At 39.9% G+C, this 25,204-nt stretch overlaps 1 protein-coding gene across 2 annotated transcripts in view; it reads right to left on the bottom strand.

Annotated features, from left to right (window-relative positions):
• Window positions 1–4,591, bottom strand: part of LOC131136030 (GRIP and coiled-coil domain-containing protein 2) — a 34,326-nt gene extending 29,735 nt beyond the window's left edge. Inside the window, exons 1-6 of one of the 2 annotated variants that reach the window (XM_058082492.1) lie at window positions 4,271–4,591; window positions 3,832–3,894; window positions 3,664–3,748; window positions 3,515–3,585; window positions 3,342–3,446; window positions 2,207–2,699 (exon numbers count right to left, since the gene is read on the bottom strand). In XM_058082492.1, coding sequence (XP_057938475.1) covers window positions 2,207–2,699; window positions 3,342–3,446; window positions 3,515–3,585; window positions 3,664–3,748; window positions 3,832–3,894; window positions 4,271–4,276 — 823 coding nt within the window. In that variant the 5' untranslated portion in view covers window positions 4,277–4,591. The remainder of the gene's footprint in view (window positions 1–2,206; window positions 2,700–3,341; window positions 3,447–3,514; window positions 3,586–3,663; window positions 3,749–3,831; window positions 3,895–4,270) is intronic. The other variant, XM_058082493.1, reaches the window with a different exon arrangement.
• Between the last annotated feature and the right edge of the window lie 20,613 nt (window positions 4,592–25,204).

Genomic DNA, 25,204 nt, shown 5'->3' with positions numbered 1-25,204 from the left:
CGTCTCAAAGGGGAACTGCACTTTTTCTGGAATTTTGCCCAACATTCCTAATCCTTATGTGAAACATGAACACATTTCTTTCCCTTTTCTGTGCATTCGAGCACAGGAAAACTAGTTTATATGCGCTAGCTAGTAAAGGGGGTCATGGAGATGCACAAGATATGAATGAATGCAGTATTCAAAATTACTTAGGAAATCCAAAAAACAAATAACGAACAAGAACCAGGATATAACTTTCCCACTTTTGAACAGATTTAGAAATAAATTAGAAATTCTGATTTAGATAGTTTTGTTTTAGGCCACCATTAAATTTGAATGAAAACATATGGAGAATTCTGACAGACTTCCTGAGTCTGTCTTCCTGCCCCCAAAGGCTGAAGAGAGCGCAGGGCACATTTGACACTACAACCAGGACCATGATATTAGCTACTGGCTAGCTAATTAGCATATGCAGTGTTCCTTTATGGCTGGAATCTACCTCTTGGCTGCAAAACAACAGACTAAAAGACATGAGCGGAAATCGCCTATACGTCTTTTTTTTCCATTTCATTTATTTATATTTTTTTCTTTTTTGTAAAATGGGAAAGCGTGGTTCATGGTTCAATCTGCTGTTAACTGTGGACTGGAGCTAACTAATTGCTACCATCAGAGATGAATACTTACTTTTTTGAAAAACCTTTGTATATCCAATCTTCTCCTACTGCTGCTCTAGTCAATAGTTGGCTCTGTGTGCTGCAAAGGTAGGTACACCTACCTACAGGAAACCATAGATTGGATTCTCAGTGATGTGGGCGTACGCTACATGGCCAAGTGAAATTGACTGGGTAAATGCAGTGAAGGGGCTCTCTACTTTACACCATGAAATAAAGGGAATTGACAGATTTATGATTATAAATTAATGACAGGTAATGTGAATATTTATTTTAACTCCTATTCTTGCACTATTATATAAAAAATTCATTCATTCATTCATTCATTTTCTACCGCTTTTCCTCACGAGGGTCGCGGGGGGTGCTGGAGCCTATCCCAGCTGTCTTCGGGCGTAAGGCAGGGTACACCCTGGACTGGTCGCCAGCCAATCACAGGGCACATATAGACAAACAACCATTCACACTCACATTCATACCTATGGACAATTTGGAGTGGCCAATTAACCTAGCATGTTTTTGGAATGTGGGAGGAAACCGGAGTACCCGGAGAAAACCCACGCATGCACGGGGAGAACATGCAAACTCCACACAGAGATGCCCGAGGGTGGGATTGAACCCTGGAACCCTGGTCTCCTAGCTGTGAGGTCTGCGCGCTAACCCCTAGACCACCGTGCCGCCTATATAAAAAATTGTTATTTTTTTTTTTTTAAATCTATGAAAAAAAAAAAATCTAATTATTTTGAATTGGGGCTTCAGCCCCCCTAAAATCGGCCTAATGATGCCACTGGAAATACCTATTTTTACGCTATAGCCCTTACAAAAAAAAACTAAAAAAACGCCAACAGTGTTCCATTTACATACCTGACTTGTATATTAGCCAAGCTACACCAATACTATTATTGTAGCAGCTAACATGAAAAAATATTTTTATCTCACGGACTAACACAATGCGTCACTAATGGCTAGTCTCAGCGTCATTCACAAACAGAAGAGTGGATACCTAGCTCTCAATTTCACTACAAAGACTGAACAACACGCTTGTTTGTCGTCAGCATTTTTTTTTAGCTGAGGACTGGAGCACACATCTTTTGCTGGAAGACACGGCCATCCCAAGGAGAGCACACATCATAAGTGTTGTCGTCGTTGTTGTTGACAGAACTAGCATATGCATGTGTATCAATGCGCCTCAAAAATACGTTTCGGTAGTGTTTAAAATCATGAAAATACAGCAAGATACTGCAAATATTACATGTTAGCATCAGTGTATGTGTTAATGCATGATCACAGGTGTATCACAATTACAACACTGTAAGCTAGCTCAAATTAACTTGTTTTCTCGTGTTATAATGCACAGAAAAAGGAAAGAAATGTGTGTTCATGTTTCACATAAGGATTGTGAATGATGGAGTAAAAGTGGAGTTCCGCTTTAAAACAATTTTGGTTTACAAAGTTTGGTTTACTCACTGTCCCTATGAGACATCACTGTGCTCCCACCAAGGGATCCAGCTCCATTATCCTTTTATTATCTGCCCTCACTGAAAAACATATTGCCATACCTTTGAGAGCCAGCTGCTCTGTCAGCTCCTCCTGGAGCAGAAGAAGACGCTCCCTCTCCACCTCACAGTCCTCCTCAAGAGCCCTCAGCTCCTCCTCATGCTGCCTGCTCCTCTGAGCCAGCTCTTCTTTTAGGTTCTCCACCTCCTGCTGGGCTTCAGTCAGCTCACTTTGGTGACTCTCCTGGAGCTCTGCAATCTCCCTTGAGTTTCGATCTTGGATTGCTTCAAGTTCAGCTCGAAGTGCCTGAAGTTGAACTTCTAGGGAGCATTTATCATGTTCCTGGTCATCACTCACGCTAGCTTCCTCAGATAGACACGGTTTCTCTCTTTCGTTTGCTCTCTCCTTATCACGGCCTTCTCGCTCTTTCAGCAATTTCTGGAAATATGCTACTTCTTCTTGATGTTTATTGTCCGATTCCTCCATGCTGAGCTTTAGCGTGCCAATGGTCCGTTTGTGGTCTTCTATCACATGACCAAGCTCTGCGATCTCATCCTGCACAGAAGTAGAGTTACAGTGGCGTGAAAAAGTGTTTGCTCCTTTCCTGATTTCATATTTTTTGCATGTCTGTCGCACTAAAATGTTTCAAATCATGAAACAAATTCCTCGTTATCAAGTATGATGTAATGCTGTTTCCACGTCAAAGCCATCCCGTGTCCCATGTATACAAGGTGGTGTATACAACAAGGTGTAATGAGGAATGTGATGTTTCCAGTCACCTTTTATTGCGAGGAGGCATATTTTAAATGATTTCTGAATCACTCAGAGTCACCACTGTACCATGTTTTCACCATTTGTGGATAATGGCTCTCACTGTTGTTTGCTGGAGTCCCAAAGCTTTAGAAATGGTTTTATAACCTTATCCACACTGATAGATTAATTATTGATCGATCAATTACTTTCTTTTTCATTTGTTTCTGATTTATTTTTCCCTTAACATTAAACATTTGGTTTAAAAACAACATTATGTGTTCAGTTGTGTTGTCATTGACGAATTTCAATTTTTTGATGATCTGTAACATTTAAGTGTGACAAACATGCAAAATCAGGAAGGGGGAATTGATGAACATGTTGTTGCTCCAATCATATTACCCATCAATGAGTAAATATTTTTAAATACACACAACATCAATTTACCTTGGCTAACTGTTTGGCCTTCTCAAATTCTTTATGAGACAAAGCAAGGCTATGCTGCGTTTCCGCCTTCTCCAGTGATAATGCAGTCATCTTCTCTGTTAGCTCCTGTCACACACGCTACTGTTATGTACAGTACAAAATACACTGTGAATTGACACAATATATTGTCAAACCTGTATCAACAAGGAGTCATCTGAACTGCTTTTGGGATGCTCTTTGAGGGTTTCAACTTCTTTCTCCAAATCTGAAAGGGCACATCAGGATATACACTGCAGAAACAGAAACGTGAATTATCTCAGTCCAAAGATAATCATCGAGTTACCTGCACATCTGCTTTTCATTTTTTGGAAAGCAGCCATCTGCTTCTTGGCAAACTTGATAAGATCCTCTTTGGAGAGTCCATTCAGCTGAAAGATCCACATGAATGGAGCGTGTCGTTCAAATTGTCTACATAGAGTGTAATACATTGGGTTAAAACTTCAAATAATACCTTAGATTTGGGTGCATCAGCTGGTGGTGAAACCACAGATTCAGCTCCTATGCCGACAGGGTCCTGTGAAAGCAAAGCAAAAATGAAATAAGTTACAATTATAGAATGGCATTTTTTCATATTCACATGCTTTTAACTGAATTTATACTGTAACTTTTCTGACATCCAGCAACATTTCACGTCGTTTTAGTTTCAATCCAATGCAAAATTAAGTCATATTGTCGTTCACAAACACACTTGTCACCTTTAACCAAGAAGACTTTCCTTTTATTTTACAAAAAAAAACAGCAGAAAGAAGATAGCTGCTGAATACATCACCAAGTTTATTGCCAAACTCTTCACTGTAGTACGTCAATACAATTTAAAAAACGGTATGTTTATGTTACTAATGTTACAGCTTGAGTGCTGCTAAAGCTAATAATTCATTGAATGAACTTACTTCCATTTCGGCTGACTTTAACTCCTCTTGCGGGCAATAAGTGATCGCCGGAGAGCCAGTGGGACACCGCAAAAAAGTAATAATCTAACCAAGCTCAATTCCTTGCAGATTTTATGCGACTGAACTGTCACTGTTTTGCTCGAGAGTAAAGCTACATTGTTGGAGTGGATTACTTCCGCATACGTCAATTGAGTGACGTCAGCGCGTCTACGTCAATTTAAAGGAGGGTCTACATCCTACTCTACCCGGGCTACGAAGGCCAGACGTTCGGAGGCTCCTGCTCCAGCCGCGAATCAGCCTGGTGAATTCAGATGGTCTAGCCTTCCTCACACTTCCTGGTTGTGTCACGTGGTCTCATGTTTAAACTGACGTCATTACAGAATGATGTACTAACATACTGTAACTAAAGTGAAGGTAAACAAACACAAGAGACAAAAGAAATGTTCTGTCTGCCGATTTATCTCCAGCTCACAACTAAACCTGATATATTAAACAGTAGTAATCTTAATAGCTCCTTTATTTAGCTATTACTTTAAGGCAATTTTGTTCATTTGCACAACACTTGAATCAGCAAAAACACAAGTTTGAATATATTTATAATTTGATACCATATATGACATATATGATGGAGTATAACAGTGTAGCACTGTATCAAGCTGGAGGGCAGGTGAAATAATGATGAGGTGCAGGAAGCCAAAGGAGGAGAAGATTTGGAGGCCATCTCTTGTCATAGTTCCAGAAAAAAATATGACAACCAAGTAATAGTGGTTTGTATGGATTTTATGGATAATGAAAATGTTAAGCTTTAATAAATGCCTAATGTCGTAAGGGCATCTCTTGTCATTTCTGTGGCAGTTATTTTCATGTATTATTATTATTATTATTATTATTATTATTATTATTATTATTATTATTATTATTATTATTATTATTATTATTATTATTATTATCATTTCTAGGGTTTTTAAATGTCAAACATTTAGGTCACTGTAAAGATCACATTCTGCAGTATTTAACATAACTTTATAGTAATAAGTTGTTAACTGAGAATAATGTAGGAACTGTAAAATAACAGTATTATGGTGACCAAAGAGCACAGGACTATAATACTTTTACAGTAATAAACTGTTGTTGTAGATCGGTGTAGCACACTGTAGAATAACAGTGTAGTTGCCAATTTAACAGTAAAATTGTTACAGTGTAATTTAACAGTAGTAAGTTGTTAATTGAGAATAATGTAGGAACAGTAAAATAACAGTATAATACTGTAATGTTCTATACAGCACAGTACTGTAATACTTTTACTGTAATAAACTGTTGTTGTAGATCACAGTAGCACGCTGTAGAATAACAGTTTGAAGCTGGCAACTCTAATGTTCAGTTAATTCATATATAAATTACATACATACACACTAATAATAATAATAATATAATAATAATAATACATAATTTTTAAAATATGATTCAAATTCAATTTAATACATATTTATTATATTGACAATGCATCAGAAATATATTGCATGCAGGCAAATTAGGATCCATGAACATGCCTACTCTATACCATCATGCTGATATAAGGCTTCTTGCTAAGAAAAAAAAAACGAAGCTCTCGCTGTGCCTTCTCTGTATTCCTTTCACGTAGGGTCCAATTTCATCTATTGAATATGGAGGCTGTTTTGACACGAATGATAGAAGAACTGACAGGGAGAGCTTAGCGAGATGCCTCTCATCCTGACAAGGGTGGGATACAGTGGGCAGAGGGGCAGATGCTCTGCTGACTCCCTGTCTCTTCGAGAAGACACCAGCTCTGTCTCCATGCCGTTCCACCCCCCACCCCCCACATCGGGTCAGAGCCATCAATCACAGCCCCGCCCTTGATTTCTCCCTAGGTATCTTGCAGTATTTTGCTGTCGTGTTTCTCCCCCAACTCAAAGTTGTCAGTCCGGGATGGCTTTGTGGTAAGAACTGACAATGACTGCTGTTTCTGGAGGGATGAATGGCCTCCTCGTTGACTTCGAGATCGTCCAAGCTTCTCTATTTTATTTTGTCAGTTATACTTCATACCAAACCAGACTAGTTTTTTCCACCAAATTGAAGGATGTGGGGCTTAGTTTGATACTTGTTGTGTATTACGTATAGGTCAATATACACCAGGGGTCTCAAACTCAATTTACTTGGAAGCCACTGGAGCTCGGGTCTGGGTGAGAGTGGGCCGCATCAGGTTTTCCAAAAAAAAACCCCAAAAAAACGCATTTATAACGCATTTAAAAAATTTTTAAAAATTCGCTTTGGTTCCAATTTTCTACAAGAAAAGCTCTGATAAAACATTCCACTGTTCTCAAATATCTTACTTTTTATTTTTCTACACAAAATAAGATGAAAAATAAATCAAGAATAAAGAAAATCAATCAGTAATAAATAAATAAATATAATAATAATAATAAAACGGCAAAGAATAAAAACTTGAGAAACCACATATAGTTGGTGGGTAGACAAATTCTTTTTTTCAGATTAAAATTAACAAAGCATTATTAGAGCCCTGTAGACATGACAAAACACGACTATAGTCACATTTATACTCTTTTTATTTACAACATATTGCGCAACAGCAGGGTCTTGAGACACATGCTAACTCGCAAACTAGAGAGCTAGCGACCTAAACGGTAGCCTTCAAGTTATTTCCTTTAAACTTAAATAGCCAAAAACGTACCACTTCCACACGGATAGGGAGGATAACTATTAACAGTTATGTAACCTTTAACATGAACATTAATCAAAAGTAATCATTTTTTCTGGGTACATGATACCATACAGCATCCATATCAAACTTGCGCGGGCCGCACTAACATTAAACTTTCATATCAAGGTGGGGGCCTCAAACGAGTGTCCTGCGGGCCCCATTTGGCCCGCGGGGCGTGTTTTTGAGACCAAGCTGTCTGAAAAAAACATCCACATATTTAAGTTATAGGTGACAAAGCAAATTTGTGTAATATCTAGTAATACATGTCATTAACAATGAATATATTTTCTGAATATTTATATATATAGTTATCTTTTCAAAATATTTGCCAATTAAAAGCGAACTGCGGGCCAAAAATGGCCAGTTTGGACACCCCACGCGCATAAAATCTAGCATAACATGGATGGACTTGGATGATTGTGAAACAGTGAGTTTGTCATCCCCTCTTGACCCATTTTACTTCCCCTGTTGGCCCTCCACTCTAGTACACTTCACTTCCTACCAATCAGTGGAAGGTGACTTTCAGGCAGGTGGGTGATGATGATGTGCGCTAGTGATGGGAAACTTGAATCCTTTTACTGACTTTTATGAGTCGGTCTCTGAAGTGAATCAGGTACTCAATTCAGTCATAACAAAGCGCTTGCTCAGTACTCGTGTCAGTGAAACACAAGTCTTTGTTAAGTACCAGTGAGTCAGAGAAAGTTGAGTATTTTCCGAGCACCCGAGAGTCTGTGATACTCAAATTTTCATCACGCACCATGGGCCTGTAAAACCTGAGACTCAAACTCTGTGAGTCTTCATTGAATACCCGTGTGTCAGTGAAACTCGAGTCTTCGTTGAGCACTCGTGAGTCGCTAAAAGTTGAGTCTTTGTCGAGCCCATGAATCATGTCAATGAAATGTCAGGTTTTTATCAAGTCAAGTCAAGTGCAACTCGAGTTTTCATCGAGCATGCGTGAGTCAGTGGAACTGGAGTCTTTGTTGCGCACTGTGAATCACTGAAACTTCCATCTTCATCAAGTGAGTCACAAGTGTTCATCGAGTCCCCGTGAGTCAGTGAAACTCGAGTCTTTTTCAAGTTCCTGTGAGTCAGTGAAACTCGAGTCTTCGTTGAGGACTCGTGAGTCACTAAGAGTTGAGTCTTTGTCGAGCCCATGAATCATGTCAATGAAATGTCGGGTTTTCATCAAGTGCCCGTGAGTCAAGTGCAACTTGAGTTTTCATCAAGCATGAGTGAGTCGGTGGACTGGAGTCTTTGTTGAGCACTGTGAATCACTGAAACTTCCATCTTCATCAAGTGAGTCATCGAGTCCCTGTGAGTCACTGAAACTCAAGCCTTGGTCGAATACCCGAGAGTCAGTGAAACTTGAGTCTTCATCAAGTAAACGTGAACCATTGAAATGCAAGATTTTGTTGAGTATTCATAATCAGTGAAACTGAAGTCTAAGTCGAGTAATCGTGACTCAGTGAAACTTGAGTCTTCATCAAGTAAACCTGAACCATTGAAACGCAAGACTTTGTTGAGTATTCGTAATCAGTGAAACTGAAGTCTAAGTTGAGTACTTGTGAATCAGTAAAAGTTGATTCTTCGCCAAGTACCCGTGAGTCATTGAAAGGCGAAGCTTTGTCGAGTACCCATAATCAGTCAAGACTAGAGCTGCTGCTTTTTCCGAAGGGCCAATAGAAATTATTCATTCATTCATTTTCTACCGCTTTTCTTCACAAGGGTCGTGGGGGGTGCTGGAGCCTATCCCAGCTGTCTTGGGGCGAGAGGCAGGGTACACCCTGGACTGGTCGCCATCCAATCACAGGGCACATATAGACAAACAACCATTCACACTCACATTCAGGGTGGAATTGAACCCTGGTCTCCTAGCTGTGAGGTCTGCGCACTAACCACTCGACCACCGTGCCGCCCCCAATAGAAATCAATGTTGCATAAATTTATCTAGCTGTAGCAGGGATGAGTAAGTGAACAAATCAACAAAGACGAGTACCCAGAGTCCCAATTCAGTAAAAAAAAACAACACAAACGAATCGTTCATGGCATGCGCATCTCTAATGTTAAGTCACACACCCTCTTGACTGTGATTGAAGCCTAACAGGAGGACTCTTCAGCCCAACTCACATGGACTCATTAATTAATGCCTCATTTAAAAACAACATCAGTGTAATTTATGTGCAATTACAAGTAGTGATCACATGGAAAGTATCTTCATGACAACAACTGTGTTCCATCTTTGCATGTGTTTCAAAGACTTCAGATGCAATGATCAGCTTCTATTTTGTCCTTCCGGTCCTGCTATGTTTTCCCTCCATTGCCACTTGCGTTTTGTTTTTCTTCCTGACATTTTTCTCCCACAGAATGGCAGCACCATTAATGGAGCTGACATTTTAACATATAGCTTTGACATTTCACTGTGTTATTGTGGGAACTGAAGCCCTGATTGTTCTTTTCAGTTTAGACCTCGAGAGAGTGTGTTTTCTAAATAATGACCAACGCTTAAACTCTCCAAAGATGAAAGATATGACACTATATTCTGAGCTGCTGTTAATTATGTTGGGTTATTACAGGCGCTGTCAAATGAATAATTGGGGGGGGGGGGGGGGGGGGGGACGAGATTCATCACAGCTTTCAAATGAATTTAATCTACTAAACTCTGTTTCATATATGCCAATTTTTGCTGTATTTCATTTAAAGAAAGTGAGTGTCCTTGAATGCATCACACGGTTGTCTAGTGTCTATGAGACGAGAAAGGTATTACAGACATGTCACAATGAGGCCTAAGTAACAAAATTAATTAGCTACCACAGTTAAAACACAGTTTTTCACAGCTCTACTTATTACATAATAGGTTAATAGATATAAACTGTTTTTAATGTCTAACTTTTTATACCTGACTGCTGTGCCCCGCCCCGCTTTCACCCATGTTTTAACTGTGTATAAGTGTATAACTGTGTATAATATATATGTATGAGTGAATGTTGTATTTTAATTTATCTTTTACTCTGTTTACTTGCTTTTATTCAACTCCATTCTTCTGTATTTTGAAAAGCGCTATACAAATAAAATGTATTATTCATTCATTCATTCTTTACCGCTTTTTCCTCACGAGGGTCGTGGGGGTGCTGGAGCCTATCCCAGCTGTCTTTGGGCGAGAGGCGGGGTACACCCTGGACTGGTGGCCAGCCAATCACAGGGCACATATAGACAAACAACCATTCACACTCACATTCATACCTATGGACAATTTGGAGTGGCCAATTAACCTAGCATGTTTTTGGAATGTGGGAGGAAACTGGAGTACCCGGAGAAAACCCACGCATGCACGGGGAGAACATGCAAACTCCACACAGAGATGGCCGAGGGTGGAATTGAACCCTGGTCTACTGGCTGTGAGGTCTGCGCGCTAACCACTCGACCGCCGTGCCGCCCAAAATGTATTATTATTATTATTATAAAAGCCTAGATATATAATAACCTATTCAATTCATGTGTTAATTTGGAATCTTAAGTTATCCAAGTACGGTACGGAATGGGCCTAGTCCATATATTCACTTATATAGAGGTACGAGCAAAATTGAGCATTCACCCGTCACCCGGACTGATGACATATCATACATTATAATGGGGATAACTCAAAAGTATCCTGCTCCCATCGGAATTCCAATTCCCACACTAGCTGCAACAGTGGGGGCTCCCTCTCTATTATTTATGAGTCCAGCATGCGAGCTGAGCATCTGATGCAATGATTCCAAAGCATTTAACTGACCTTTGGTTCCTTGGTCGCCGCCTAAAGAGAAGGTTTGTAAAGGTTTTCTATTCTCAGGCTTTGTCTGAGATCCATTTCAACGTTCTTTACTTTGAGGCACTGTAAAACTGAGCATACAGAGAAAAAGCATGGTAATTATAACTTACAGAAACGCTAGCTCCATGCTAATTTCATTGAAAATCCCCAAAACGTGCAAGTAATTAGCATTAGCGATTTTCATTTTGAACATGATAATGAAACACACACTCCTCTTAAACAAACACTTTCTAAGGCTCAATAGGAGACACGACTGCCACATTCAGCATCTTAATGGCAGTAGACTGCTAACAAATGTTAATGGTCTTCTTCATCGATTTCACACATAGAAGTTATGAGCACACATAAAGCATAAAGAACATTAAAGGGGACCTACGCATTTTTCAGCACTTAGTATTGAGTTGTGGACTCCTATAGAACAGCTACACATAATAAAGCTTTCTAGATATTACAGAATCTGCACCTATTCCAGCTGTATTTTTTTGGCTTACCTGCTTCCGGTCTGTATTAATTATATCCACCCACGGCCCGCCTCCAGACATGCCCACTCTGCTGTGGTTGGTCACACTCCCAAGTGCTTAGAAGGACGTTCGGTTTGTGCTGCTAGCTGCTAGCTGTAAACTTTATAGGAGTTGATAATAAACGGCATTTTTTTTTTTTAAATGTCTGCTTTTAACTTGGGCAGCACGGCGGACGAGTGGTTAGCGCGCAGACCTCACAGCTAGGAGACCCCGCCTTGATATGAAAGTTTAATGTTAGTACTTTTAATTGGCAACTATTTTGAAAAGATAACTATACATATAAATATTCAGAAAATATATTCATTGTTAATGACATGTATTACTAGATATTACACAAATTTGCTTTGTCACTTATAACTTAAATATGTGGATGTTTTTTTCAGATAGCTTGGTGTATATCAGGGGTCTCAAACACAAATGTGGCCCGCAGGACACTCGTTTGAGGCCCCCGCCTTGATATGAAAGTTTAATGTTAGTGCAGCCCGCGCAAGTTTGATACGGATGCTGTATGGTATCATGTACCCAGAAAAAATTATTACGTTTGATTAATGTTCATGTTAAAGGTTAAATAACTGTTAATAGTTATCCTCCCTATCCGTGTGGAAGTGGTAAGTTTTTGGCTATTTAAGTTTAAAGGAAATAACTTGGAGGCTACCGTTTTGGTCACTAGCTCTCTAGTTTGCGAGTTAGCAAGTGTCTCAAGACCCTGCAGTTGCGCAATATGTTGTAAATAAAAAGATTATAAATGTGACTATAGTCGTGTTTTGTCATGTCTACAGGGCTCTAATAATGCTTTGTTCATTTTAATCTGAAAAAAATAATTTGTCCCACCAACTATATGTGGTTTCTTAATTTTTAATTATTTGCCGTTTTATTATTATTATATTTATTTATTACTGATTGATTGATTTTCTTTATTTTTGATCTTATTTTGTGTAGAAAAATAAAAAAGTAACATACAACAACAAAACAACAAAAAGTAAATATTTGAGAACAGTGGAATGTTTTATCAGAGCTTTTCTTGTAGAAAATTGGAACCAAAGCGAAGTTTTTTACATTTTTTTGTTTTTAATGAATCTGTTTTTTTTTTTTTTTTTGGAAAACCTGCGGCCCAGTCTCACCCAGACCCGAGCTCCAGTCGCCCCCAAGCATAATGGGTCCAATTTAAGACCTGTAACCCACTGGAAAGCCAACAGTTGAGAATCCATGTTTAAAATGTGAAATCACATATCAATTGTTGCTTTCCTTAACCATGCGTCCAACAAAAAAAAGGAAAAAAAAGAACAGCACGAACAGCAGTTTTCTCTTCCCTGCCTTGAGGCTGCCAGGGTGTTGATTATAAATAGTTTGGTGGCTCAGCAGGAGAGCAACACTTTATCAAGACCAACCTGCATCCGTCTGTAAGCAAACGCCTCAGCCTTGATTACTGCTGTTCTTTCTCCTCCCCATGCACTCCCTGTGTCGCCATGTTTGCACAACATTTTGCACATCCTGTACAAATGTTTGACGAAGTTAAACCTCCACATTTTTGCTGGGCGTGTTAAACAAAAAACTAGTACAGCGGAACCGTTTTATGTCAACTTTCCTCGGACTGGCCGACTGATGTACTCTATATTGTCGACATAACCAAAATTAAAAAACAAAACTAGTCAGTGTTGGCATATTTACTTTACTGGGTTTCTAATAAAGTCTAATAAAGTCTGCTTGAAAGTCACCTCCTTTTCATAATCTCCATTGTTCTGAACTGTTGACCCCAAGTACAGTAAACCTCGGATATATCGGACTCGGATATATCGGAAATTCGCTCACAACGGACAGATAAAAAAGAACCGATTTTTCTGTAATGCATTTCCAATAAAAATTCATTGCATATATCGGATTTTTTATAACGGATTTCGCCTATTTCTGACAAAATCTCCAGTCCCGTTCAAATGCATTTCCATTAAATTTCCCTCGCATATATCGGATGGCCGCATCGTGGCCAGATTTAGGACAAATATAAAAGTGAGTGACGTCAATAATACTAGCAGAGCAGTGAATGAGATCTTAACCTCACTATTGGAAATAATGTAGGCCTGACGGGCGTAACAGGGCCTAGCTTAATTAACAATTTGTTATGCTCAGAGTCCAATAAAGTAAAATTCTCATTACCTTACGTCTCTTTTCATTGCCCAGTCCAGGTACATTGGAAACATAGTCAAGGAAGTGCCTTTTTATAACGGATAAAATCCGATTTACGCATATACCGGATATAAATCCGATATATGCGTAAAACGGACATTTTCCGGTATACGCATATAACAGATTTCGCTTATATCGGACAAAACCAGTGGGAACAATTGAATCCGATATATCTGAGGTTTACTGTACTTAAAATTCTCCACCTGCTGTATCTCTTCTCCCTGTAACCTCACTCTTCCACTTGGGTCCCTCTCATTCACACACATACTGTATACTCCATCTTGCTTTCCTGTATCTTGAATGTATAATCCTAACATTTTAGGTGTAAAAAGCAAAACAGGTCACTCGTGAGTGTGTTATATTTCAGTACCGCATACAAGCTGACGTACGTGGGTATTATTCACTTAGTGTAGCCTTGAAGTGACATCCCGATTGAACGCACGGGCCTCTTAAAACACATTTCCTAGCACACAGACAGACCAGTCCAGGTTTTATTAACACACTGGACACAATACAGTCACTTATAGATGACAGTGATGAGGCATCTGGGTTCACCAAGCACAACCGTTCAGTAAGTGTGACTGAAATAACGCTCCCTTTACTACGTCATCTCTCCATTGTCATTTATCTTCAGCCTGGTGGAGCCTGCAACTATTGGCCTTACTCTGTGTGTGTGTGTGTGTGTGTGTGGGTTTGTGCTCAGAGAAGAATTTTAAACTTAAATGCTTTCCGTGTGCGCTGCCTCGCTTTCAATCAGAGATAATGGAAGTGCTGGCTTACGATCAGCCCGACCCTTTTGACAAATATTGTATTAAAACACCACACAGGCTTTCTCAGTTGCTATTGCATAGTGACTACACTGAATTTGTTGAGACGGTATTAAACGGTTACTTGATTTTCAAACGCTGTAGTTTTTTCATATGAATTTGGTTTTCTAAGAACATATCTGTCATAATTTTGTCTCTGTTTTTGAAAAAAACACTCACTGGGTTTTTGTACAATACTAATCAATTTGCCCAATACTTTGCCGTTTCGAGGAATCAAGTGCCCAAAAAAAGCACCTTAAGTGTTTAACTGACTCATCGTCAGTGCATTTTTTAATTGAGTGCGACTGCTAAATAACCTGCCATGGGGCCAAAAAGAGTACCAGTAATTTGGTAATGGTTTTATTTCATTTGAACATGCATCAGATTACAATTGAATGCATCACATAATCAGTTCCCAGTTCCACATGTCCGAAAGGAGTAGGAAGAAGCAAAGCTTATTAAATCCTACCCCTCCATCTGGTACTTTAACAATCAGTAACTGTTACATTTGTTCACTTCCTGCTTTCCTAATATAATTTTTTTTTCAATTTATTGTATTAATTTTTATAAATTGTTATTTTTTTCATAATTTGATTAAGAATGTTAAAAACACTATTGTATTCGATCTTGCCAGGATGTGCGGAAAGTCAGCATAAACAAGAGATTCCATCCATTCATTATCTGTAATTATTTCACATGTAAAACTATAATTATTCTCTATAAAATAGTTTTTTTTGTTAATATTTTGGGGTTTCTGGGATGGATTTTTTGGATTTATGCCTCCATTTTTCATACATGTCAGATTTTGTCTGATGTTTTGTAATAATTTACCAAAAATGAACAAGGTACCACTGTAATTAGTTGGCCTGTGATTTAACAATTAATTTCATCGAAATCTGTTCAGATTGTGTAAACTAAAACAAAATTATTTATTAATTATTTAGTTATTAATTAATTATTTAATTATTTTTTTAATTAATTATTTAAACATGTTTTTTCACAGTTAATTGGTTCCGGACCTGACCCTAAGTAAGTGAGTTAAGTAGGATTTTTATTTATAAATTGATTATTTTCATAGTGAGAGCACAGTAAACCTGTTTTGGGACCTTCCAAATATGTTTTTTAATATTATTAGAGCCCTTTGGATATGCAATAACATCAAACACACGAAATAACACACTCCTATTACACAACATAATAAGATAAGACATAAATAAGGCTTGTTCTTGTGTGTGCTAGTAGAAAAGTGCCGACTTAAGACTTATTTTTACACTTTAGCATTTAGTTAATAGTATTTCTGGCCTGTTTAAGTGCCCCTCCTATATATTTTACATTTGCTTCAATATGCATTGATGATTTTTGATGACTAATATGCTGTAGCTAACAACAAAACAGCATGCTTTATTCATTTATACATTTCCGCAAGTGTAAAGTGGCGAAAGTATACAGTATATGATGGGGAGGGGGAGGGGCGGGGGGGAAGGCAACAGTCACAACAATTCCCATGACATCTACAGTACTTCATATAGTGATGCAATGAAATGGTGCCTCCTTTTTCCTGATTCAGCACAATTGCGCAAAACTAATCATCACGACCCCTTCATGACACCGAACAGGATGTACTTAAATGTAACACAGCTGATTATTATTATGATAGCTCCAGCACCGCGAGCTACATTTATGCTGTATAAAGCAAAAGCTAAGGAACCATTGGCCGTTTTATGCCGCAATTAAGCCGCATCAGTCACTGTCAGAATGCTGGGGCTGAACGGCGTAAGCGTTCCATTAGTGGAATTACAGCACTCTCATAGCACTCTGAAGAGAAACGGGGGAACTAGGCAAGTTAATGATGTCCAAACGATAATTTAGCAGTTATGTCATTTTCTCAAATAAGTGAGAATTTTCCATTTCTGCTGTGGATAACCATCCGCATCACCCTCCATCGTCGACATGTCAAATTAAACCCTTCGAATTGGTCCAGTGCAGGGGTCTTAAAGTCAATTTACTTGGGGGCCACTGGAGCTCGGGTCTGGGTGAGACTGGGCCGCATCAGGTTTTCAAAAAAAAAAACAAACGCATTTATTAAAAACAAAAAAATTAAAAAACTTCGCTTTGGTTCCAATTTTCTACAAGAAAAGCTCTGATAAAAAAACATTCCACTGTTCTCAAATATCTTACTTTTTATTTTTCTACACAAAATAAGATGAAAAATAAACAAATAAACAAATCAAGAATAAAAACATCAATCAGTAATAAATAAATAAATATAATAATAATAATAAAACGGCAAATAATAAAAACTTAAGAAACCACATATAGTTGGTGGGTAGACAATAGTCACATTTATATTTTTTTATTTACAACATATTGCGCAACTGCAGGGTCTTGAGACACATGCTAACTCGCAAACTAGAGAGCTAGCGACCTAAACGGTAGCCTTCAAGTTATTTCCTTTAAACTTCATTCATTCATTCATTTTCTACCGCTTTTTCCTCACAAGGGTCGCGGGGGTGCTGGAGCCTATCCCAGCTGTCTTCGGGCGAGAGGCGGGGTACACCCAGGACTGGTCGCCAGCCAATCACAGGGCACATATGGACAAACAACCATTCACACTCACATTCATACCTTTGGACAATTTGGAGTGGCCAATTAACCTAGCATGTTTTTGGAATGTGGGAGGAAACCGGAGTACCCGGAGAAAACTCACGCATGCACGGGGAGAACATGCAAACTCCACACAGAGATGCCCGAAGGTGGAATTGAACCCTGGTCTCCTAGCTATGAGGTCTGCGCGCTAACCACTAGACCGCCGTGCCGCCTCCTTTAAACTTAAATAGCCAAAAACTTACCACTTCCACACGGATAGGGAGGATAACTATTAACAGTTATTTAACCTTTAACATGAACATTAATCAAACGTAATAATTTTTTCTGGGTACATGATACCATACAGCATCCATATCAAACTTGCGCGGGCCGCACTAACATTAAACTTTCATATCAAGGCAGGGGCCTCAAACTAGTGTCCTGTGGGCCACATTTGGCCCGCGGGCCACGTGTTTGAGACCACTGATTTACAGTACTATCATTACTCATCTTCCTTGGACTTTTAATACCTTTTTTCTTTTCCCGACTGGATGTGCTCCATGTACGGTGAATATTTTTTGTGCCATTCTTTCATATCTACAGTATGAGGCTGCTTCTCCAGATGAACAACTACTCACTGTCCAAATTCAATCCGCTGAAACCCAGACATCGATAATATATTAGTGGAGCAGTTAGAAGCCTAAAGATATCAGTATTGATCTTCTACTTAGATTTGGCTCGTTTGGGGGTTGGAGACAAATAGCCACTCCGCCTCTCTCAAGGAACCCATTTCATTTGAGTCACTGTTGCTTCTCGTAATTCACATCCGCCACTCGACTTAAGGCGATACAAGATAGGACAAGGTACTTTTTTCCTACATGCTATTATTTTGTATCCATGCTTTTCCCCCCATTACATTGATGGAAAACTGTTCTATTTTCTTTTATACTTGGCTCTTTCTCATCTGGATCAATAAAAGGGATCATTTCAGTGTGACAGAAAAAGGTTGAATGATAACTGTAGCTCTTATTATTTAATATATATATATATATATATATATATATATATATATATATATATATATATATATATATATATATATATATATATATATATATAATATATATTATATACGTATGTTCTGTTGGTGAGTCATGTATCGAGGTTTGAGTGAGCATTTTTTTAATTGCTGTGTGACAGAACAAGAGTAAATTTGATGTGGTGTGATGTTACATTGGTTAACATATGCCCCAGTTAGTGTATTTTTTGGTTAATGTTGGAAAGTTACCTTACATTTCCCGGTTAGCATACAACATGGTGCACACTTAACATAATCAGTTCCCAGTTCCACATGTCCAAAAGGAGTAGGAAGAAGCAAAGCTTATTAAATCCTACCCCTCCATCTGGTACTTTTACAATCAGTAACTGTTAGATTTGTTCACTTCCTGCTTTCCATAATACAGTTTAAGTTTTTTTTTTGTTTTTGTTTTTTTTTTTGTTTTTTTTAATAATGTACCTTGTACCGAAGTACGAGGTGATATGACCATCCAATGACATAATGGGTACCATAGTAAGTGTCAATATAGTGATATATATAGCACATCATGACTGGTTCAAGACTCTTCATCCTTGTATTTAGCAAACATCAACTGCTTGTATTGTTTCTTGAATTGGCTCATCGTTGTGCATTGTTTGATTTCCTTACTCAATCCATTCCATAGTTTGATTCCACATACTGAAATGCAGGAGTTAGTATGTTCTCTGTAGGCGGCATTATGAATTATCCTTACTGACCTTTTTTGCAGTACATTTAGCGAGTGAAGATTGCTTTTATAGTTATGAGCCCACATTTCCACACAATAAGTAAGATATGGTTAAGTTTTGCTTTGTTCAATACTGAAATATTTCTGGCCACCTTATGTTGTATATTTGTAATATGAGGTTTCCAGCTCATATTTATCATCATCTATTCTATCATCTATTGTGATCCCCAGAAATTTATTTTCCTTCATCCTTTCAATGTCCACACCGTCTATTTGTATTTGCTGGTGCGTGTCCTTTCTGCTGTTACCAAACAGCATGATTTTAGTTTTACTTAGGTTCAAGGACAATCTATTATCATCAAACCATCTTTTTAGTGTGACCATTTCTTCTCTGACCTTTCTAATGATTTCGTCTGTACTCCCTCCAGAACAAAAAGCAGTGGTATCATCCGCAAATAATACCAGCTTTAAGTCTTTCGTTACTTTGGAGATATCATTGATGTACAAGTTGAACAATTTCGGCCCCATTTTTGCTGTTAGGATGGAAACCAGAACAGCAAGTCATTGGCCCTTGTTAATGATGTCATCAGTCGTTGACTGTGTAGTTCTTTGCTCAATAACATTTTCTTATTACTCAAAATAACCCACATTGGATTTACATTGGTTCCAATGGAAATAATTATGACGGTTTTGCTTCAGTTCGGTTTTGGATGAACCCTTTGTATCAGATTCATCATGACAACCGATTTTCCACTGTACTATGGAAACACATCACAAAGCCACAAAGTCCACAAAGCCTTACTGTGTTTACTTTTTATATCTCTGTGTTTGTGTTTGTAAACAATAAACATGTATTTCAACAAAAACTTTGTTTTGATTTTGATTGATCCGCCAAACTCTAGCGATAGAAAGTTTTTACAGAGTGAAAGACGTTATCGCAGCAAAGAAGGGTACCAACTCCATGTTTTCTCCCAATGTCATGCCCCGTAGACCCCCTGTTCTAATACCTTTCTCTATATAATGTACTATGAAGGTCATAAACCAGGTGAGGTGGTTTGACATGAGAAACCATCATTACTTCATCATCTAATGTGGGTCAGCCTTTGTATTTAGACCAGGCTGTCCTTTAGAATTAGGCCTGTCTCAGTCATTGGGGCGCTTATGTGTGTTGTTTTTCAAGATACAAAGCTCTGTCTTCAGGGCTGTATGCATTTAGTTGTACACGCTCTGTGCACCCGACCAAAACACATTTTTATACTGACATGCCGCATGCACTTCACATGGAACTTGTGCTATAAACAATTTACAGCATTATTAAAAACAGAAAAATATACAAACTTTTTCAGTGCTTTGGTTCAGATTTTCTACAATAAAAGCACTGATAAAACATTCCACTGTTCTCAAATATCTTAATTTTTATTTTTCTGCACGAAATAAGATGAAAAATAAATAAACAAATCAAGAATAAAGAAAATCGATCAATCAGTAATAAATAAATATAATAATAACAATAAAACGGCAAATAATAAAAACTTAAGAAACCACATATAGTTGGTGGGTAGACAAATTATTTTTTTTCAGATTAAAATTAACAAAGCATTATTAGAGCCCTGTAGACATGACAAAACACGACTATAGTCACATTTATACTTTTTTTTAATTTACAACATATTGCGCAACTGCAGGGTCTTGAGACACATGCTAACTCGCAAACTAGAGAGCTAGCAACCTAAACGGTAGCCTTCAAGTTATTTCCTTTAAACTTAAATAGCCAAAAACTTACCACTTCCACACGGATAGGGAGGATAACTATTAACAGTTATTTAACCTTTAACATGAACATTAATCAAACGTAATAATTTTTTCTGGGTACATGATACCATACAGCATCCATATCAAACTTGCACGGGCCGCACTAACATTAAACTTTCATATCAAGGCGGGGGCCTCAAACTAGTGTCCTGGGCCGCGTGTTTGAGACCCCTGATTTACAGCACAACATAGGGGTCCAGCGGAACAGTAAAACACTATCAAAAACAAGCAATAAAATCATGAATAATAACATTCAGTAGCCAAGATGTTCTCTTCTATCTTTTCCAGTTTGTTGAAAAAGCCCAATGGTCTGCTGTCTTTTTTTGCATTTATTATAAGTTGAAGTTTCCAAATATTTCTTGAGCCATAAATGGCTACAAACCAAAAAGAAAACATGTGATTGTTCCCAATGTAAAGGTCATTCCTCTGCATTTCAACGGGGTGTCCCAACCCAACCAACTGGGCCTATAAATTGGTAAATGGGTTAGCTCATGCTAAGATTTAATTATCATTCTGCATTCAGAGGAAGCTAATGTGATTAGTGTCTGCTATTTCCTCTAAGGAGCAGAGGGAGAACTGTAACTACAGCAACACCACCAGCCGCCATACATTTCTATCTCTTAATGTACAGTATAATGGTAGTGGATTTTACTAAAACACTAAATAATAAGGGTGTCACATCCCTCCCTCCATCCATCCATCCATCCCTCCCTCCCTCCCTCCCTCCCTCCCTCCTTCCCTCCCTCACTCACTCACTCACTCACTCACTCACTCACTCACTCACTCACTCACTCACTCACTCACTCACTCACTCACTCACTCACTCACTCACTCCATCCATCCATCCATCCATCCATCCATCCATCATTCATCCATCCATCCCTCCCTTCCTCCCTTCCTCCCTTCCTCCCTTCCTCCCTTCCTCCCTTCCTCCCTTCCTCCCTTCCTCCCTTCCTCCCTCCCTCCATCATCCATCCATTCCTCCCTCCCTCCCTCCATCCATCCATCATCCATCATCCATCATCCATCATCCATCATCCATCATCCATCATCCATCATCCATCATCCATCATCCATCCATCCATCCCTCCCTCTCTCCCTCCCTCCCGCTCTCTCTCTCTCTCCATCCATCCATCCCATCCTTCCCTCCCTCCCTCCCTCCCTTCCTCTTTCCCTCCCTCTTCCCTCCTTTCCTCCCTCCCTCCCTCCCTCCCTCCATCCATCCATCCATCATCCATCATCCATCATCCATCATCCATCATCCATCATCCATCATCCATCATCCATCATCCATCATCCATCATCCATCATCCATCATACATCATCCATCCATCCCTCCCTCCCTCCCGCTCTCTCTCTCTCTCTCCATCCATCCATCCCATCCCTCCCTCCCTCCCTCCCTCCCTCCCTCCCTCCCTCCCTACCTCCATCCATCCATCCATCATCCATCCTTCTCTCCCGCTCTCTCTCTCTCTCCCTCACTCTCCTTCCATCCATCCATCCCATCCTTCCATCCCTCCCTCCCTCCCTCCCTCCCTCCCTCCCTCCCTCCCTCCCTCCCTCCCTCCACCCATCATCCATCCATCCATCCATCCATCCATCCATCCATCCCTCCTGCTCTCTCTGTTTCTCTCTATCCATCCATCCATCTATCCATCCCTCCCTCCCTCCATCCATCCATCCATCCATCCATCCATCCATCCATCCATCATCCATCCATCCCTCCCTCCCTCCCGCTCTCTCTCTCTCTCTCCATCCATCCATCCCATCCCTCCCTCCCTCCCTCCCTTTTGGTATATTATTTAGATGAGTAATGTATCAGGTCCTCCACAAAAAGTGATGCACAAATAAAAACTACCATCCTACTCTACTGCCTAAACCAAGATAATGTGGTAAAATAGGTCTTGGGTTCAGGTACTGTATATGCCGACGTTCATCCAAGTGTGTATCTATGGAAACTGTACGCTGTATCTCTGCTGCCAACTATGCTTCCTTCTCTTGTTAATTAATCAATTATTAATATGTTTGTGAATAAGTAATGCTTGTGTCCAATTAGTGCTACGTGATGGGACCTTGGGTTCCGTCACGCCATATCGTATTTTCTTCATTTGTCTTCACGCTGCTGTAAAACACCCCGATACGCACACACATGACGTGAGGAGACAATAAAATAGATGAGTTATGGGTGAGATGTAAAAGTGACAGCATCTGTACTATGTATGCTGGCCAATGTTATTCATTCAACTACTTTGGTCTTTTCAACAGCTGTGGGTGTGTGTGTGTGTGTCAGGGTGATGAAGGGGGATATCCATCCATCCATCCATCCATCCATCCATCCATCCATCCATCATCACGCCATATCGTATTTTGTTCATTTGTCTTCACGCTGCTGTAAATATAATGGTAGTGGATTTTACTAAAACAGTAAATAATAGGGGTGTCCATCCATCCCTCCCTCCCTCCATCCATCCATCCATCCATCCATCCATCCCATCCCTCCCTCCCTCCCTCCCTCCCTCCCTCCCTCCCTCCCTCCCTCATCCATCCATCCATCCCTCCCTCCCTCCCTCCCACTCTCTCTCTCTCTCTCTCCATCCATCCATCCCATCCCTCCCTCCCTCCCTCATCCATCCATCCATCATCCATCCATCCATCCCTCCCGCTCTCTCTCTCTCTCTCCATCCATCCATCCCATCCCTCCCTCCCTCCCTCCCTCCCGCTCTCTCTCTCTCTCCATCCATCCATCCCATCCCTCCCTCCCTCCATCCATCCATCCCTCCCGCTTTCTCTCTCTCTCTCTGCCTCCATCCATCCCTCCCTCCCTCCCTGCCTGCCTCCCTCCCTCCCTCCATCATCCATCCATCCCTCCCGCTCTCTCTCTCTCTCTCCGTCCATCCATCCCATCCCTCCCTCCCTCCCTCCCTCCCGCTCTCTCTCTCTCTCCATCCATCCATCCCATCCCTCCCTCCCTCCATCCATCCATCCCTCCCGCTCTCTCTCTCTCCATCCATCCATCCCATCCCTCCCTCCCTTTTTCCCTCCCTCCATCCATCCCTCCCTCCCTCCCTCCAGTCATCCATCATCCATCCATCCATCATCCATCCATTGCTCCCTCCCTCCCTCCATCCATCCATCCATCTATCATTCATCCATCCATCCCTCTCTCCCACTCTCTCTCTCTCCATCCATCCATCCATCCATCCTCACGCCATATCGGATTTTGTTCATTTGTCTTCACGCTGCTGTAAAACACCCCGATGCACACACATGTGACATAAAGAGACAATAAAACAGATGAGTTATTTGGGTGAGATGTAACAGTGACAGCATCTGTACTATGTATGCTGGCCAATGTTATTAATTCAACTAGTTTTGTCTTTTCAACAGCTGTGGGTGTGTGTGTGTGTGTCAGGGTGATGAAGGGGGATATTGGCAAGAGAAATCTTTGGCCTGTAATACGTCATCTTTAAATGACAGTGTCGTAAAGCATTAGGAGAGCCGAGTGGAGGAGCCCTGCCAGAGCTTTGTTAGCCAGATAAATGTTTCTGCCCTGTTAGCCTGATGCCGGCGTCACTTCTAATCAACAACAACGCCTGCTTGCTTCAACAGGTTCCTCACAACTGCACAGACGAGTGAACCTACTATATTACGTCGTCGTCTCCCCAAAAAGGAGCAAATATTGTAATATCCGTCATCCCGCTTTCCCTAGGGCCTAATAAGGATTAATTGGAGCCAAGTTACTCACCACCGAGAGAATCGATACGGAGAGCCAAAAGCAGACACACACCATTTTCATTACTTACCGCCGTTCAATAGAGGAAGTCGTGGTAGTGACTGCCGTTGTTATTAAGAAAGCCGACAACCTGTCACAAGATGGAGGTCATTTTTGCAGAACATTGACAATTTCTCAAAGTAGATTGGCCATCAACAATTTCGTTTAACTCAATGGGGTTACGAACCCAATTCAAAATTACATTTTGAATCCGCTTCAGCGGATGTCAAAAAAGTCACTTAAAAGCACCATAAAATTGAAAAACTAACAAACAAAAGGTTATCTTCACTCTATTTAGTAGTATGTTGTAAATTTCTATGATTGGAGCATTTTATGCTAAAATATGCGGTCTCCAGAGAAGGGTACACCTTGGACTGGTCGGACATTCATTCATTCATTTTCTACCACTTTTTCCTCACGAGGGTCGCGGGCGTGCTGGAGCTTATCCCAGCTGTCTTTGGGCGAGAGGCGGGGTACACCCTGGACTGGTTGAACATTGTATTTTTAATTAATCCTCTCCCACAAATCCATCAAAGTCCTCATCTCTCGGTGTCAGGTGGCTGTTCAGCAAGGATGCCAACTTTTGCTAATGCTCGGACTAAGGTGTATTAATTTAGAGTAGTTAATGAGGAACTCATAAAGAAATTAAGAGGAACTAAGGCACGTTAATTTAGAGTAGTTACTGAGGAACTAATGAAGAACTAACAAAGAACTGAACCACTTTAATTTAGAGTAGTTACTGAGGAACTAATGAAGAACTAACAACAAACTAAGGCATGTTAATTTAGAGTAGTTACTGAGGAACTAAGAAGAACGAACGAGGAACTAAGGTACGTTAATTTAGAGTAGTTACTGGGAAACTACTGAAGAAATTAAGAGGAACTAAGCACGTTAATTTAGAGTAGTTACTGAGGAATTAATGAAGAACTAACGAGAAACTAAGGC

This window comes from Doryrhamphus excisus, chromosome 9 (assembly GCF_030265055.1).
Source record: "Doryrhamphus excisus isolate RoL2022-K1 chromosome 9, RoL_Dexc_1.0, whole genome shotgun sequence".
Taxonomy (NCBI): domain Eukaryota; kingdom Metazoa; phylum Chordata; class Actinopteri; order Syngnathiformes; family Syngnathidae; genus Doryrhamphus; species Doryrhamphus excisus.
Note: the sequence above shows the minus strand (reverse complement) of the source record. Positions and strands in the feature narration are given on the sequence as shown.